A 19,547-nucleotide genomic window follows, 5' to 3' on the forward strand; every position below is an offset into this window, starting at 1 on the left:
GAGCAGAGGAAATAACGGTGTAAAAATGGAACGCTCAGCAAATTCTTAGTAATTCAGTTTGAAAATACGACATACCGGATCTTCGTCCCCCAGCAGCTTGGTGAGCTCCGGTACCGCCCTGGTAGCCAGCTCGGCGTCGTCCTGGTAGTTTATGAGGTGGACTATGGCCGTCTTTAGCAGCTGGGAGGGTTCAGCCAGACGTTGCACGTTGCTCTGCTGTGAAGGATCTGATTGGACGGGCATGGCCGCCTCCCCCTCCACCAGGGTCTCTGGGAACATGGCGGCCCTGACGCGCTGAGCCCGGGTTAGTGAGAACTGAGCGTCTAAATCTGTCACAGGGAGATAGAGAACATGAGATTGCTAGTGTGTGAGTGAGTTTACACAAACAAAAACCTCCGAACTGTTGAAAATAAAAACAAAAAAGAGCAGTAGAACCCGAGTCATGCGGCATGTGTGTGCGCCAATGTGCGTGTGTGAGTGTGAAAGCAAGAGAGATGAAGCAAAGAAGACACCACAACTAGATTGAATGAAATGGTCAAATAATGCTTATTAAATGTGTAATTAAAGTCGGGAGATGAAGTTTGATTCAACATTTAGCTAGCATGATAATGAGTGTTATCTCAAATGTATTGTTGTGTCCAATTTAAATTAAGTCTTTTGCATTAGTTCCTCAAAGGACAAATATTGAGTTGGATTGGGCCACATTAAATGTGATCTAATTTCACTAAATATGGCTCAATCTGATTTAATCCAAAAACATTCTCATCCCAACTCTTCACATAAGGCGTCACTTTATTTTTGGCATCAAAACCAAAATAGTTGGGTTTAGAACAGAAAGAACAACATGGTTTGGCTTAAAACTACTACTTTTGTAAATCGAAAATGACGCTGAACGTTGCGAACATGGGGCACGAACGAACAGCTGCCCTACCGCCCGCTCGTCGTGTGTCTTTTCACTCTTTAAACTACGTCACTTTCTTGGAGCGTTTACTGTTGGATGGGTTTACATTGCAGTTAATGGAACGCCCGGTGCGTTTCATACCGCTGCTCAAGGCTGCCTTGTGCCATACTGAACACCGACAGGCCGTGACATAGCCTTGGCATTTGATGCCCTGGGAATGACCCAGGAATGAGTGGGCTGATTAAAATTTGGCTCAGGACCAGCAACATATACACAGTGACACACTGGTTTACAATTCAAATATTAGTTTAACCTGACACGCCAGATGGTTTGTTACATCGAACCATCTGAGAAGCCGTCATTAGAAACTGTTTGGAAAAGGGCGGACACTTTCAAAAAAATACGTGGCAGGTGATTGGATGAACCATCTGACAATCAAACTCTTGCCGAAGCCAGTCGGGAGAAGAGCGAAAAAAATATCTTTTCCATCTAGAAAAGCCTTCAGTGTCGTTCTTTGCTCTTCTTCTAAAGAAGAAATACTCTCCAGTTCTGATAGAACTGATGCTATTGTAGCATCTACATTAACCGCTTCAAGAGCAGCCATTGTTGTTGAGAATGAACAGTCGCCTCTCCGTGTCGTCTCACATTCCTAAACCACGCCTGTAGCTGCCAGTAGCTGCTCACAGGACGCTCATTGGTCTGTGATCTGGCTTGCCGGCCACGAACACATTACTCGAAGCCTGAGAAGATGGATTTTTGTGTGATATGTGATCCCGCAATTCTCGCATGATCTTGTGAGATTGCGAGTACCCAGCTGCCCTGCAAGGTAAATACTAGTAATAACTACAATGGCACTCGGAGAGCGCAGACCTCCGCCCCCCTCTGAATGAAATGTTTTGGAGGGCTGGAGTGTGGCACAATGAACCATCCATTCGATTTTGGTGGCAATCCGGATCATGATCCGGCTTCGGGATTTTTTTTAAGGATTCCGATCAGCCAGAACATTAAGACCTCTGGGTATAACACGTGCAGTGTAACTGATGACGCGTTAATGACACATGACCCTGCCTCTTTCCTTCAGACAGAGAGAGATCGGGGCGTGTGGGGGGGCAACTGTACATTTGGCGTTTTTTCACATTAAACTCGGTGAAATTACAGTTGAGTTGGACCAAACGTACTTTGATGATTGTTGGAAAAGAGTAACGACGACGGTTTAGGTGAGTTTTATTTTGTTTCTGTCCAGTTTGAATGAAGTGTTTTACGATGCTCCGCTACGTACAGCTGATCTCAACATAAACAAAAATACACGTGGATGATGGAGCAAGCTGCACGGAGAGGGGGGCGGAGGGGGCAATCGTACTCGGGCAGCTTGGCGGAGGTCTGCGCATTCTAGTTACCAATGGATTCCCAAGGCTTTGTAGTTTCATGATATCCATGTGATACCTTCAGTCTAGTTATAAAATTGAACCTGCTACAGCCTCTGAACTTCCACAGTGGCTTTGAGCTAAATGCTAATGTCAGGATGCTCCATAATATGCTCAGCATAAAATATTAATATGCTTAGTTCATTGTCTTAGCATGGTAACATTTGCTAATTGGCAATAAACATAAAGTACAGCTGAGGCTGATGGGGATGGTAATCCATCCAATGATAGATATACTTTACTTAGAACCTCAGGGTAGCACGACATTCAGAGGATCATTGATGGCAATCTATTTCATCTTTGTGTAGACATTTCAGCTGACAGACATTGCCACGCTGCACTTTTTCCAGTGCCATTTCAAGATAAATATTTGAGGAGTGTTCTTCTGAAACCCCACTCCTCACTCACATGATGATACTATTTGGTCCCAAACAGTATTTGAACCTTTTCAAATGCAGAACTTGATGTAGCTAATTAGGGTGATAAGTATGCATTTATGTATTTAAGATTTACAACATGAAGCAGTGGAATAATTGCCAAGATTAACTGAGCAGAATATAACCATCTGCTGTTGAACCTGAAGGATGATTTTTTTTATATACACTAACTGGGTGGTAAAACCATATTTCTTGTTGAGCCTCAGGTGCTATCATCATTAAAGACATTTTGTAATCATGCCTAAGGAGGAATAATTGCTGGGTAGATAATTTAATAATCTCAGAGCTGATCACTTGTGAATTCAACTTTATTAGTCTCAGCCTTTAGAGGGTGATTATACTTTTACAATGATATTCACTCATAAAATAAGATATCTGACAGTATGCTCAAAAAAGGTGTTTGGCTTCAAACATACAATGTCACCACGGGACCTGAAGCATCCGTTGCAGACAGCACTGGAGAAACTGATGTCTTGGAATAATCCTTTCCTCAGGGGGGAAACTATGATTACAAAGTGTCTGGAAGCAAAAGAAAATAGTCTCCTCGGTCTGGACCGGGAACACGACAAGCTCAACTGTGACCTTACAGTTTATAATAACCTGTTTTTTTATGTTGCCTCACCCACAAGTGTTTTGGAGGCACGGCAGAGCCTTGTTATCATGGATAATCCCACCAGGAATTTGGTTTATCTCCAAACTTGTATGGGAATTTATTCAGTTCCCAGTGGAAGGAAATATTCCTTGTCTTTACAACACTATTTCTAATGGTGTTACACATTCAAATATTGCATAGAAAATCATGTGGTTGGCCAGATAAAACATCCAAACGTCTGTTAGGACAGAACCTGCTTCTTCACTTCAATACCCCCTTTCACACCAGGGTTCAACGTGTGTCTAAAAGGGTTAACCCATGTTGACTGTCTCGGCTTCGCGACCCAGGTTAGGAGGCGAGTCGGACCAGGGTCGATTTCAGTGTGAACGGCACGCACGAGGGTCGCTGATTGTACGTGTCCACCGGGATGTTTTTTTATTGCGAGGGCACGCGCTGCTTCCCAGCATTTGACGCCTGGTAGGATGCCACTAGACACAACACACTCGGCACCTGATTGGACGAACACTTTCCCTCCGTGGGCTGCTGCTGCTCCCAGCTTTCAAACCGGAAACAATATGGAGGCTCGTTTGGAAACTTTCTTCTCTTATATCACGAAATAGTTCACCGAAATGTGTTTCTGAAAACATTTGAGGCGAGAAATAAGCCGTGCAGTTGCTAAATTTGTCTTCATTTTGGATCGACAACATTTATTTTAAAAGATTTTCAGGAGTTTCAAGGGGCGGCGAGTCGCGTCGGACAGCCGTGATTTGCATAAAGTAGACCAGACCTCAACTTAATGCAAATGAGGAACGGCCATCGTGATGCTTGTTTTCTCAACTCGCGCTGCAACGCTACCAGAATGCATTGCACGGCTGCTTACATAGACAATGAATGGAAAGCGTGGAAAGGACGGATACTGTGGACACGTACCATGACAACTGGGACGGGACAAATGTATTTGGTTGCAAACGGGGACACACGGCCGTGACGCAATTGTCACAGGTTCACCACAGCTCAAACAAACGGTGCAGGAATGTTTTCAGATACAACGGTGCACATTGAACACATTGAACCACACGGACATGTGGCAAGACTTTGAGGTGTGTATAATACATCATTTGGTTATGGTGGAAAGTAAAATGGCTTGGCATGGCTGCCACGATGCGTTTTTTGTGATGGCTCCATATCTGAAAATGTTCAGTTTGTTGCCCCAAACTGTTCAAGTGTACCAAGTTTCATTAGGGTGTGAAAAAGTGATCATCATTTTCACATTTCACCTGGACTATAACCCATTGCTACTGAATCGGGGCCTCATCAGTTGTAACATGTTTGTATTGACAATGAAGTAAGAGTGGGAAAATATAAAATAATGGATAGAGAATACATTTCTCAGGAAAGTTTTTTGAAATTTTGTATTATTTTGTGTTTCCGCTGCTTAGAAAGCCATTTACAAACTGCCCCAATAACAGAATCCAATGCAAAGCTCTGAACATTCTATCAGATACAAACTGCACAAAGTTACGTTTATTCTGATAAGAAATGTTGTTATTGTTGTTATTCATGTAATACATAATTTTATGCTCGAACTATCTATGTGCACAGCAGATCAATATGAAGGTAGATATAAGGGCATTTGGAGTGGCATTCAGAATTTGTCTCATTGCAGCATTACAGGTCAAAGGTTAAATTCTCTTGACATCAGTGTCATGACAATGCAACCGATGGATAGATTATAGTCTAAGCTTTACAACGATATATGACTTCATGATATTGTGTCTTGGTTACCCTCTTTTATATTGGATCTATGTGTAAAATGGTAAAAAAAAAAAAGATGGAAAAATTTGAATGATGGATGGTGATAGTACATAGAAAGCTACCATCGCTGCAATGCTATCATGGATTTTCCAACACTAGGGACATAGACCTTTAAAAAAATCCCTATGAGACTTGGTCCCTCCAAAGTGGCACGACGGCTACATTTTGGGGGTCAGGCTCATGGATTAGTGGGAGCTCCTGGCCGTCCACGGTGAGGAATAAATTAAGTGGTAGATGACCGGGAAGGTGAAGGACAATGTGTGTATACAAACATAACAAGGCTGCTTAACGAGAGAGGCATCCGCCGCCTTAGACAGAAACAGAAACACACCATGTAAGCCGACCACCTCTCGGTACAGCCAGCTGTGAGTGCATCTGTTTTTAAAGCACGTTTTCTATCTGTAATGTTACCTTCTTTTCTGTCGCCTGTTTCATGTCTTACATAAAGTACCAAACCCAGTTCTAGTCTATATTTTTAAAGTGTCAAACAGCTTGGAATTACTGTCCTACTGGCTGACAAAGACGTTTCAAACACAAGGGAGGAAAAAGGGTGACAATCAAGCCCAACACAGCATGTCTTGTTGTGGGATTATCATCGGTTATTTTCTTTGGGTGTTGGGTAACTGACATGGAAATGCTCATTTCATTGCAAGGAGAAGAGGATTAAAAGACTGTTTCTTCATGTTTACTGTACACTGGCAGTATGTAGACATGATCAGGGGGAATGGAGAGAGGGGAGGAATATAGTGAGGCAGCTAAGAACAAACTTTGGTACAAGCTTCAAATTTCGCACAGGGACTCATCAAGTTCGTTGAAATAATGTTAGCCACTTGAAAATCAATCTGTAATGGTAATTATATGAATGAATGTCATGGCACTGGTTTCCCAAATGATGATCTAATTAGCCCGCTGTCAGATATCCGCACCTGAATTGATAGGATCTGGAAGTGAGGGATGCACTTTACAATACCGATACCTGGGCTCTGGGTTATCAGCCGAAACCGGGTACTGATCTGATACCAGCGTTTCATTAATCAGCTACATGCACCACTGTGTGGAAGTGACTGGGATCATTCTTTTATGTGTAAGGCGACACCAGGCTTGAATAAAAAAATCGCTTTCCTGACTTTGTAAAACAAAATGTAACAAATACATAGATATAAAATTTAAAGGGACTGTTTGTAACTTCTTACACGTTTAAATCAATCCGGGTCGGTGTCCCATGCGCGCTCTCGTGTGACTACGTTGTTCAGACTCAGACTCCAACACAAACTACACGGAAGCACCAAAACCGCAAAGTTCTATCTAGTAAAGTCCGTCTTGCAAAACAGTGTTGGCCGCGGTCGGAGGACGTGGGAAAGACCGTAGCTTTGGTCTCCAGGGCCGGAGTCTCTGCTGTACTCTGCTCCTCTGCTCGCCTTCACTCAGCTCGCTCCACCTCACATGCATGCGCGCACACTCCACACTGCAGAAGAGTTAGTTTAGCTCTGAGAATATCTAGTGAATGTTCAGTGGAAGTTTGTGCAGGAATAAATGCTGCAGCTCCTCCAGACCAACAGAGGTTTCTCGTGTCTTGTGAAGTGACGGGGCTCCGCAACGAGAAATGTTATCGTCTCCGACCGAAACTCCGGTGTCTCCCCTGTTCCCTCCGGCCGCGGTCGGGAGGCTGAAGCAGGAAGAGCCAACACTAGGATCAGCAGTGATTCATGGAGAGACCTTCGTCTGGTCAGCTAACATTACTGCCAAGCAGCTGAAATATAGAGTGATATTGTAGTTTTAGCTGACGTGTGTCGCCTCACTGTTTTGATGGATATCGCTCACATTCAGGTAGCACGTGCACATGGGTGAGCGCGAGCAACAGGACGCTGACTTTCGTTGACTTAACGGCCACAGGTGTCGCTGTTACAACCAATTTCTGATTCTTACAAACAGTCCCTTTAATGATTGTTATTTATTATTAAGATAATAAATCGTACACCAGCAACTTGGTAGGAATTACAACTCAAGTGTAAACATACTTTAATGCAGCAACATATAGGTACAAATATGGAGTTAATATTCCAGTCTATAATGTATATAGTTTATAAACACAGAATTGAATGGATCGGCCTCGTTGCCACCGATACACGATCCAGCTATTTGAGTCAGTATCGGTCCGATACTCGATATCGGTATAACCCTAGATGTGCCAGCGTGGGAGAGCTGAGCCAAGAATGATGGAGCTTTAGTTATACAGACGATGTACACAGGACTTGAAAAACATGATGGCCTTCCAGGAAGGATGTGTATGTAGTCAGGCATCTGTATGTAGGTCACAGTACCTGAATCCTAGTGACTGGAGGTGGACAAAGCATGGCGAGGGATTTGCTGGATGACTCTGCAAAGTGTTGCCAATAGCTGACGAAATGCAGATGTATTGTAAGACCGAATGGCATGGAAGATGCAAATGCTATCTGAGTATCCCAGTTCGAAGGTTTGATAAATACATGATGCATCCAGAGGCCTATATTTACCACGAAAACTGAATCATCAAGTCAAATATTAGGCAACTGAGACATAAAATGTCTTAAACTGTGAATAAATCCATCCTACAAAACCCAGATGTTGTGAAAATAGAATATCCATGTTTCAAAACATAGGAATCGATAATTCAAATATTAATTTTGTTTTGGACAATTTTTGTTAATTGATATTTTGTTGAGTGATATGAAGATAATTGCATCCAGCATCTACCTTCTCTTCCACTAGCTTTGGTAACTCAGTGCAATCAGCATTTCTTTCATCAGTCTTTCTGAAAAAAAAAATGAATGTGTTCCCAGAGTGTACTATTCATAAATCAGTACTTACTACAGCACTTTATAATAGAATTGAACCCTACGTCATTTGAAAAATGATACATGAATAATGTATTAACATATAAAAAACTGCATCTCCCATGAAGTTTTACTAATGCGGCATTGAGCACAACACATTATTTCAACTGTTGGGTTTCTCTCTTAAAGGGTTGATGTAAAACTGATGCGAACACGGACGACAGATATGCATGTGGTTCTGTCTGTACTACATCGGTGTCTGCGTACACAGATGTGCTCGCACGTTTGTTGACAGGTATGGTCCACACGTACAGATCTGGGCTCTCCCATGTCCCAGAGGGGCTGTAGCTGTAATCTCTTATGTTTAATACGGGTAAATCGCCAGCGATCCCGACCTACAGTACATTACTGCCTTTAATGGTCCAGACACAAAAAAACGACATCAGAGAACTAACGTAGGCCCGTTGTGTCGCCTCACGTCGACTCTGTTGTGGCTAAAAAGTTGCATTCAAACACACCGCAAAGACTACAGCCAATTGCCAGCTCCACACCAGCAGGTGGCGGTAGTCGGTATGTATCTTCTTGTGCACTGATTTGCTTACGGGTGCTTTCACATTAGAGTGTAGAGTCGGCCTATTTTCACATCAAACTTGGTGAAATAAGAGTTTATTTCGGCCAAACCAGAGTTGGTGATTGTTAGAAAGACCAACGATGACGGTTTTGGTGAGTTATATTTAGTTTCTATCCAGTTTGAATGAAGTGTTTTACGATGCTCCGCCACTTGAACAACTGATCTCAACATAAACAAATACACGTGGATGATGACGCAAGTGTACTCGGGTACGGAACAACTTCACCAATGTGAAGGCTGAGCGGAGAGGGGGGGCAATCATACTCGGGCACAGTACGGATCAATCGTACCTAATGTGAAAAAGCCCTAAGATGAACAGCAAATCAGAGTGATTTCTCTCACCAAAGGGCTCCGCCGCCGATTCAACATGCTTAATCGGCGGCGGAGCCCTTTGGTAACAGATGGGCCCTTTGGTAACACCACCTAGGGCAACAGATGGTCACCGACGGCCCTAAACTGGCAGCCTATCGGCTTGATGTGTCAGGACCTTAAGAGACATTGGCATGTTAGCTTGTTGGAAAAGGGTGCTAAATAACGCTCCAAAGTTAGGCTTCATTCAACTGGCACCTTCATTTTCAAAGGAGTCCCTTGACCTCTGACCTCAAGATAAGTGAATGAAAATGGGTTCTATGGGTACCATCGACCATTTTTTATCAATTCTTGAGTGGTAAAAAGTTGAGGACTATTTTCAGTGGCGTATTAATCCACCTTTGGTCTTCTAGCAAGTACTTGGAGCAACAAGACGGTGTATGTGGGATTGAGTCTAAATAAATGACGGTGTGTAACTGAATTATGTACAGCGTTGATATTTGGCGTCTAGGCTCTGACCTTGTCAATGCTCAGCACATACAGCAGTGGGGAGTGACAATACTGACTCCTCGGTGTTGTAGGCTCAAAACCTCCAGGTGGATGCTGGGGTGAAACAGGCTTATGAACAGCAGCAGCAAGAGCCGGCAGCATTGGTATCGTAATAGTTTGTATGTTGCACTAAATTATGAATGGGGCATTATAAATTCATCTAGTATAGATATTTCATTTGAAAGGTACACATTAACACTTCTGGTGTGACATTTTCCTACTTTTCCTAACTGATGTGTTGTTAATATATTTACATGGGAGTAGACATGTTGTAATTTTGTAAATTTGTACACTTTCCTGTAAAAGGTAATGTTTACCTTGTTTTTAACAAGTAGTTTAGAACTTGTTTTATTTTAAGAACCAAACTATAAAGTATGTGTTGAACTTCCACAAGCTTTTCCTCCTCTTTTCCTTCTTTACTCAACTAAGGCACACACGTTATTTCCTGTTTATTTTCCATGCTTTGCTACATGTGACGCTAAGTTACTTTAAAGCTGAAGTAGGCGAGATTGGAGCAAATATGATTTTAAAAAGTTATTTTTTTAAAACGGCATAAAATATATCCTAATGGCATCTGCAAGATTTCACATACTGGAGGAAAACAAGCATTAAGAGCTGATCTGAGGTCTGCTGTCCAGCTGCCGTCTCTGAGAGCCGGCTGTCAATCACTCGCAAACTCCGACCAAACGGTCAAACTAGACAGTGCTGATCAAATATGAATCAATATTATGTTACATTAATGCCTATTTCTCTCCTCAGATGTTTTCAGAATCATCCTGTAGTGCACGGTTTAGCTGTAAAATGACAAAGTTTGTGACGCCGCCACCATTGTGAAATCTGGTGAAGAAACGCCAAGTACCGGTCACGTGACCGTAATGCTCTCTCAGTGAAAGAATAGATTTTCTAAAGCCTGAAAACAGAGCCATGAGGAGGTGCAGAAGTCTAGTTTTCTCTCAGAACACTTGAATTTCAATATGCAATATTTATTTCCATGCATAAATCAGAGGAAAAGCTTGTGGTTATTTATTTCTTTAGCAATCATTTGATTTATCTTTTTGTAATATTGGTGTTCATTATGCTTTCTCTTTTTATTCTGGACTTTTCCTTGTGAAGGCACAGAGAGCATTTTTGCAAGACAGACCCTGTGAATTTGTATTTTTTTTCTCTCTCTCTCTCTAAAGTTGCAGGGATGCTGTTGCCATGTTTGGTACCTTGCAATCAAGTGCTGAAAGAAAGTACTAGGATGTGTGGTCCTTTTCCACTATACAGCAAGAACTGTCAGGTGTGTGTGTGTGTGAGTGAGTGAGTGAGTGAGTGAGTGAGTGAGTGAGTGAGTGAGTGAGTGAGTGAGTGAATGAGTGACTGAGTGAGTGACTGAGTGAGTGACTGAGTGAGTGAGCAGAGCACTGACGGGAAAAATACCAATTTAGCATTGCACTTCTCTATTGTCAGACTCATGGTGGACAGATTAAAAGAAGCTATTAAAATTGATGCAACAGAACCAGAGATGTTGTATTTTTTCATTCCACTCACTCTTCTTCCTCGTCAAAACCTGGCACCTATATTACTCATGATGCGAGTGGACTGCCGATAGTTTGGTCAGAGATTCGGTATACTAGTAACGACTAATGTAGCCTCAAGCAGAGATGAGCAGTGGGCTACAGAGGTCTGGGAAACTCATTTCTTTCTTACTCCAAACCTCCAGATTTGTAGTTTTCAGACTCACCCGACGCTGACTCAAGTGACAACACATTTATCAGACTTCACATAGCTCCCTCTGGAGTTACAAAAGGCTTTATACAACTTTTTTTTCGACGTATGCAGTAGTTAATCCCCGACACCTGGAAACTGATTTTATGGGTAAAATATTTGGAGTTCCCCTTTAAGTACAAAGTACAAGCATATTCTCACTATCATGAACAGAGTTATTAACCTGTGTGTCAAGGAATGGTAGCCAAGGAAGAGGAATTATTCTGTTTGAATATTTGGATTGATGAATAATACCATCATTACACATGTGTTCAAACCTTTAATTTCATCTAATTTAAAGTGGCAGTAGGCAGTATATTTTTGGCATCATTGGGCAAAAATTCCATAATAACCTTTCAGTATATTGTAATTCAAGTGTTCTGAGAGATAACTAGACTTCTGCTCCTCCTCATGGCTCTGTTTTCAGGCCTCAGAAAATCTAGCCCGTGACGGGAGGCTTTGACCAATCACAGATCATTTCATTGAGAGAGCGTTCCTATTGGCTGTGCTCTGGTCATGTGACCGAAACTTGGCGTTCCTTCACTGGATTTCACAATGGTGGCGGCGTCACAAACTTTCTCATTTTACAGCTAAACCGTGCACTACAAGATGATTCTGAAAACATCTGAGGAGAGAAATAGACATTAACGTAACAGAATATTGATTCATATTTGATCAGCGCTGTCTAGTTTGACTTTTTGGTCGGAGTTCGCGAGTGATTGACAGTCGGCTCTCATAGACGGCAGATGGACAGCAGACCTCAGATCAGCTCTTACTGCTTGTTTTCCTCCGATATTTGAAATCTTGCAGATGCCGTTAGGAGCACCGGAGGACACAAAGGCGCTTTATTTTTTTTCAGGTTATCTGTCACATGTTCTACTGTCACGATATAGCGACCGTTTTATAAAAATAACTTTTTTTTAATCATATTTGCTCCAACCTCACCTACTGCAGCTTTAACTTCACTTGTTTATTTGTGTGCAATGCACATCGATGTGGAATTCAAGAGAATCACAATAGTCAATCTTGAGTCCAACCTTCATTGCAAAGCGTGACTAATAGACTTGAAACTAATGGAGGAGCTAGCTGCAGGTATAGCGATTAAAAGCATTCATTACATGTTTCTTCAGGTGTGAAGTTCCCACCATATCATTCCAAAGGAAGGATATTAAGAACATTTCAGCTTAGTATTGACTTAAGCTATAACCAACTATTGCTTTTTTTCTCAACTGTGGCATATCACCCATTCAGATCAGTTTCATTGACCTGTTTTGACTTTACAGGAGTCAAATCTCCAGCCCTTCAGAGAAACTTATTGATGTGTAGAAGCCGATTAAGGAAAGTTAAAGTGTTTATTAATTTAAGTACTGAATGTACGTGTGAGTAATAAGAGACTTACATTGTGGGATAATCCCTTCTGAGAATAAGAGGAGCCCAACCAGCACCCAACACGTTCCCATACTTTGGCTGCTTATCTGCTATTGTGCATTCACTTATACCCATTCATTTTGAAATGCACATGTGCAGGCAGCAAAGAAATGTTCTTCAAAAATATAGGCTTTGATTCCGTAATGCTTAAGGCTTTGATGTCAGTGTGCAGTGTTACAATAAAACTACAAGTATTTTAGGCTCAGCTGCATCATGTGTCCCCTATGGGTACATATCAATGCCCTTTTAACTCTCATCAGCTCATTTTAGCATCAGATTTTGAGACTAGCCAGTCAGACATTAACAAACATGGGAAACATGCACAAGGTTGTATACTAAATTGGATGTGTACATATTATGTGGACATGTCCACATGTGCAGATAAAGCGTACAGTCTGCAGGCTCAACAGAGAGTCTGTGAACCTTTACATATTTACCAGACCCACAGGGCAGCATGGATGCAATATCGTTTGAGCTTAAAGTATAAGGCTAGAAATATTCTATATTTGTTGTATTGTCAACAAATCTCATGTAAACCAAAAGATGTGGAGAGCAGTAGTGAAAGAAGTAGACAGATTGTTTACTAAAGTACAAGTAAGATATCACGGTGTAAAAACACTCCGTTACAATTAAAAGCCCTGCATTCAAAATATCTCCAAATATTCTCCAAATGCTAAGGAAAGGAGCTTCAATGCTTCCTTTATTATCTCCTTTAGCAGAGGATACACTGAACCATCCTTTACCAAAGGAAAAGAGAGAATAACATCCCACAATTCCTTGCGGCCGCAACTTTTAAAGCAACGCACCATTCGGCCGTTCATAATAACAAGCGATATGCTTATCTTTATTATTATTTTCATACGCTCATACACTAATTGGGATTCATTTTTAATATGAGTGGACAGTGACAACCATTTCGTTTCACTTTATTTTTAATTAATTAGTTATTTTGAACATGTAACAAATACCTCAGTAAAAAACAAAACAAGAATAACAAATAAAATGAACAGTAAATAATCAATTAACAAATAAGCAACATAAATAAATAGTACATGTCTGAAAAGAAGTTGGAAGAAGTATATGGTCCTACACCTTCTCCATAACTCGAACAATGAACTCAATATTTATCATATATTCCTTTGTTTATTTCAATTCTAACCTTAATTAAAGCTGCAAGCAGCGATGAACGGGCCCTCGCCCCTTGCGCGTCGAGGATGCTGGCGGGACGCCGACCGACGCGGCCGGGCACCGTGAAGCCGAAACTCTGACGAGCGCCACGACGCCTGCCGCAAGGCTCTACGACAGGCACTCTCTGCTGAGCGATATAACACCTCCCACAAGACTCTACGACAAACGGATCACGAGTTATGAAAGGGGGCGTGGCTAATGTGTAGGGGGCGGGCATAACTTTCACCAATGAAACAGGCACTCTCTGCTGAGTGATATGACACCCCCCACAAGACTCTACTACAAACGGATCATGAGTTATGAAAGGGGGCGGGGCTAATGTGTAGGGGGCGGGGCTAACCATCCCCAATGAAACAGGCACTCTCTGCTGAGTGATATGACACCTCCCGCAAGACTCTACTATAAACGGTTCATGAGATATGAAAGGGGGCGGGGCTAACGTCTTGGGGCGGGGCTATGAGTATAATTTTTCATATACATGTCATCAGTACTGGACCACCATCATACCTGAGAGATTTGGGGCAGATCGGACTATGTACAGTTGAGTTACAATAACTGCCTGTTTCATGGCGAATGGCTCAAAATGGACGCCACGCCACGTTCCGCTCGTTAAGTGAAAACTCACGATTTTAATAACTTTTCATCTTCAAGGTCTTAAGATGGTCCTGACCAAATTTCAAATCGATCTGATTAAATCTGTAGGAGGAGTTCGTTAAAGTACGCGGCCTATAAAATGCTAAAAGTGACATGAAATCCAATATGGCCGACTTCCGGGTGGGCGGAGCTAATGAAACCCAATGAGGAATATGTTTCAAATGATGAGTGGGATATGCATACCAAATTTCATGATTATCGGATCAACTTTGACAAAGTTAAAATTTCAACGCGTTAGGGGGCGCTATAGAGCCGGCTAAACACACTGAGCCTAATGGCTATATATTTAAATAAAGTTCACAGGTGTCTATCATCTTGCCAAATTTCATGAGTTTTCGAGTACCTAAAGGTATGTTCAAAATCTGAAAGACATAAGGGGGCGCTAGAGAGCCAACATGCCACGCCCAAGCAAAATTTCACCACTAAAATGAAGTAATTACTAGTTTGGATGTGTGTGTAAAGTTTCATAAATTTTTGTGCATCCTAAAGTCTTCAAATATGCGTTCGTAAATTCTAAAATCACGCAGGAAGTCCAACATGGCTGACTTCCTGTTTGCCGAAGAAATCTCAAAATCATTTAATCCAGGTATGAGGGCGTGAGCAATGACATACTTGAATTTCGTGAAGATCGAAGAAACTTTCTCTGAAAAACTGCGTACGTTAGGGGGCGCTATGGAGCCCTCTGGAGACACCCGAGCCCAGTCACTCCAGAACATTGAATTTCCCACCAGTTCTGACGCATACTCCACTTTTCGTGAGTTTTGGGGATGGCTAAGGTCGTCAAAAACGCGATCTTGCAGCGGAAAAAGAATAATAATTAAAGCTGCAAGCAGCGATGAACGGGCCCTCGCCCCTTGCGCGTCGAGGATGCTGGCGGGACGCCGACCGACGCGGCCGGGCACCGTGAAGCCGAAACTCTGACGAGCGCCACGACGCCTGCCGCAAGGCTCTACGACAGGCACTCTCTGCTGAGCGATATAACACCTCCCACAAGACTCTACGACAAACGGATCACGAGTTATGAAAGGGGGCGTGGCTAATGTGTAGGGGGCGGGCATAACTGTCACCAATGAAACAGGCACTCTCTGCTGAGTGATATGACACCCCCCACAAGACTCTACTACAAACGGATCATGAGTTATGAAAGGGGGCGGGGCTAATGTGTAGGGGGCGGGGCTAACCATCCCCAATGAAACAGGCACTCTCTGCTGAGTGATATGACACCTCCCGCACGACTCTACTATAAACGGTTCATGAGATAGGAACGGGGGCGGGGCTAACGTCTTGGGGCGGGGCTATGAGTATAATTTTTCATATACATGTCATCAGTACTGGACCACCATCATACCTGAGAGATTTGGGGCAGATCGGACTATGTACAGTTGAGTTACAATAACTGCCTGTTTCATGGCGAATGGCTCAAAATGTACGCCACGCCACGTTCCGCTCGTTAAGTGAAAACTCACGATTTTAATAACTTTTCATCTTCAAGGTCTTAAGATGGTCCTGACCAAATTTCAAATCGATCTGATTAAATCTGTAGGAGGAGTTCGTTAAAGTACGCGGCCTATAAAATGCTAAAAGTGACATGAAATCCAATATGGCCGACTTCCGGGTGGGCGGAGCTAATGAAACCCAATGAGGAATATGTTTCAAATGATGAGTGGGATATGCATACCAAATTTCATGATTATCGGATCAACTTTGACAAAGTTAAAATTTCAACGCGTTAGGGGGCGCTATAGAGCCGGCTAAACACACTGAGCCTAATGGCTATATATTTAAATAAAGTTCACAGGTGTCTATCATCTTGCCAAATTTCATGAGTTTTCGAGTACCTAAAGGTATGTTCAAAATCTGAAAGACATAAGGGGGCGCTAGAGAGCCAACATGCCACGCCCAAGCAAAATTTCACCACTAAAATGAAGTAATTACTAGTTTGGATGTGTGTGTAAAGTTTCATAAATTTTTGTGCATCCTAAAGTCTTCAAATATGCGTTCGTAAATTCTAAAATCACGCAGGAAGTCCAACATGGCTGACTTCCTGTTTGCCGAAGAAATCTCAAAATCATTTAATCCAGGTATGAGGGCGTGAGCAATGACATACTTGAATTTCGTGAAGATCGAAGAAACTTTCTCTGAAAAACTGCGTACGTTAGGGGGCGCTATGGAGCCCTCTGGAGACACCCGAGCCCAGTCACTCCAGAACATTGAATTTCCCACCAGTTCTGACGCATACTCCACTTTTCGTGAGTTTTGGGGATGGCTAAGGTCGTCAAAAACGCGATCTCGCAGCGGAAAAAGAATAATAATAATAATCCCCAGAAAAACAATAGGTTCCTTGCACTTCGTGCCAGGACACCGTTGGGTCCTGGCACTTTCGTGCTCGGGCCCTAATTAAAGCTGCAAGCAGCGATGAACGGGCCCTCGCCCCTTGCGCGTCGAGGATGCTGGCGGGACGCCGACCGACGCGGCCGGGCACCGTGAAGCCGAAACTCTGACGAGCGCCACGACGCCTGCCGCAAGGCTCTACGACAGGCACTCTCTGCTGAGCGATATAACACCTCCCACAAGACTCTACGACAAACGGATCACGAGTTATGAAAGGGGGCGTGGCTAATGTGTAGGGGGCGGGCATAACTTTCACCAATGAAACAGGCACTCTCTGCTGAGTGATATGACACCCCCCACAAGACTCTACTACAAACGGATCATGAGTTATGAAAGGGGGCGGGGCTAATGTGTAGGGGGCGGGGCTAACCATCCCCAATGAAACAGGCACTCTCTGCTGAGTGATATGACACCTCCCGCAAGACTCTACTATAAACGGTTCATGAGATATGAAAGGGGGCGGGGCTAACGTCTTGGGGCGGGGCTATGAGTATAATTTTTCATATACATGTCATCAGTACTGGACCACCATCATACCTGAGAGATTTGGGGCAGATCGGACTATGTACAGTTGAGTTACAATAACTGCCTGTTTCATGGCGAATGGCTCAAAATGGACGCCACGCCACGTTCCGCTCGTTAAGTGAAAACTCACGATTTTAATAACTTTTCATCTTCAAGGTCTTAAGATGGTCCTGACCAAATTTCAAATCGATCTGATTAAATCTGTAGGAGGAGTTCGTTAAAGTACGCGGCCTATAAAATGCTAAAAGTGACATGAAATCCAATATGGCCGACTTCCGGGTGGGCGGAGCTAATGAAACCCAATGAGGAATATGTTTCAAATGATGAGTGGGATATGCATACCAAATTTCATGATTATCGGATCAACTTTGACAAAGTTAAAATTTCAACGCGTTAGGGGGCGCTATAGAGCCGGCTAAACACACTGAGCCTAATGGCTATATATTTAAATAAAGTTCACAGGTGTCTATCATCTTGCCAAATTTCATGAGTTTTCGAGTACCTAAAGGTATGTTCAAAATCTGAAAGACATAAGGGGGCGCTAGAGAGCCAACATGCCACGCCCAAGCAAAATTTCACCACTAAAATGAAATAATTACTAGTTTGGATGTGTGTGTAAAGTTTCATACATTTTTGTGCATCCTAAAGTCTTCAAATATGCGTTCGTAAATTCTAAAATCACGCAGGAAGTCCAACATGGCTGACTTCCTGTTTGCCGAAGAAATCTCAAAATCATTTAATCCAGGTATGAGGGCGTGAGCAATGACATACTTGAATTTCGTGAAGATCGAAGAAACTTTCTCTGAAAAACTGCGTACGTTAGGGGGCGCTATGGAGCCCTCTGGAGACACCCGAGCCCAGTCACTCCAGAACATTGAATTTCCCACCAGTTCTGACGCATACTCCACTTTTCGTGAGTTTTGGGGATGGCTAAGGTCGTCAAAAACGCGATCTTGCAGCGGAAAAAGAATAATAATAATAATCCCCAGAAAAACAATAGGTTCCTTGCACTTCGTGCCAGGACACCGTTGGGTCCTGGCACTTTCGTGCTCGGGCCCTAATTAAAGCTGCAAGCAGCGATGAACGGGCCCTCGCCCCTTGCGCGTCGGGGATGCTGGCGGGACGCCGACCGACGCGGCCGGGCACCGTGAAGCCGAAACTCTGACGAGTGCCACGACGCCTGCCGCAAGGCTCTACGACAAGCGGTTCACAAGTTATGAAGGGGGGCGTGGCTAATGTGTAGGGGGCGGGCATAACCTTCACCAATGAAACAGGCACTCTCTGCTGAGCGATATAACACCTCCCACAAGACTCTACGACAAACGGATCATGAGTAATGAAAGGGGGCGTGGCTAATGTGTAGGGGGCGGGCATAACCTTCACCAATGAAACAGGCACTCTCTGCTGAGTGATATGACACCTCCCACAAGACTCTACGACAAACGGATCATGAGTTATGAAAGGGGGCGGGGCTAATGTGTAGGGGGCGGGGATAACCTTCACCAATGAAACAGGCACTCTCTGCTGAGTGATATGACACCTCCCACAAGACTCTACGACAAACGGATCATGAGTTATGAAAGGGGGCGGGGCTAATGTGTAGGGGGCGGGGCTAACCATCCCCAATGAAACAGGCACTCTCTGCTGAGTGATATGACACCTCCCGCAAGACTCTACTATAAACGGTTCATGAGATATGAAAGGGGGCGGGGCTAACGTCTTGGGGCGGGGCTATGAGTATAATTTTTCATATACATGTCATCAGTACTGGACCACCATCATACCTGAGAGATTTGGGGCAGATCGGACTATGTACAGTTGAGTTACAATAACTGCCTGTTTCATGGCGAATGGCTCAAAATGGACGCCACGCCACGTTCCGCTCGTTAATTGAAAACTCACGATTTTAATAACTTTTCATCTTCAAGGTCTTAAGATGGTCCTGACCAAATTTCAAATCGATCTGATTAAATCTGTAGGAGGAGTTCGTTAAAGTACGCGGCCTATAAAATGCTAAAAGTGACATGAAATCCAATATGGCCGACTTCCGGGTGGGCGGAGCTAATGAAACCCAATGAGGAATATGTTTCAAATGATGAGTGGGATATGCATACCAAATTTCATGAATATCGGATCAACTT

The 19,547-nt window shown here is 43.2% G+C and overlaps 1 protein-coding gene across 2 annotated transcripts in view; it reads right to left on the reverse strand.

Annotated features, from left to right (window-relative positions):
* Nucleotides 1-19,547, reverse strand: part of jupb (junction plakoglobin b) — a 240,856-nt gene that overhangs the window by 35,878 nt on the left and 185,431 nt on the right. For both annotated transcript variants that reach the window (XM_037792463.1, XM_037792464.1), the window contains exon 4: nt 76-329. In XM_037792463.1, coding sequence (XP_037648391.1) covers nt 76-329 — 254 coding nt within the window. The remainder of the gene's footprint in view (nt 1-75; nt 330-19,547) is intronic.

This window comes from Sebastes umbrosus, chromosome 14 (assembly GCF_015220745.1).
Source record: "Sebastes umbrosus isolate fSebUmb1 chromosome 14, fSebUmb1.pri, whole genome shotgun sequence".
Taxonomy (NCBI): domain Eukaryota; kingdom Metazoa; phylum Chordata; class Actinopteri; order Perciformes; family Sebastidae; genus Sebastes; species Sebastes umbrosus.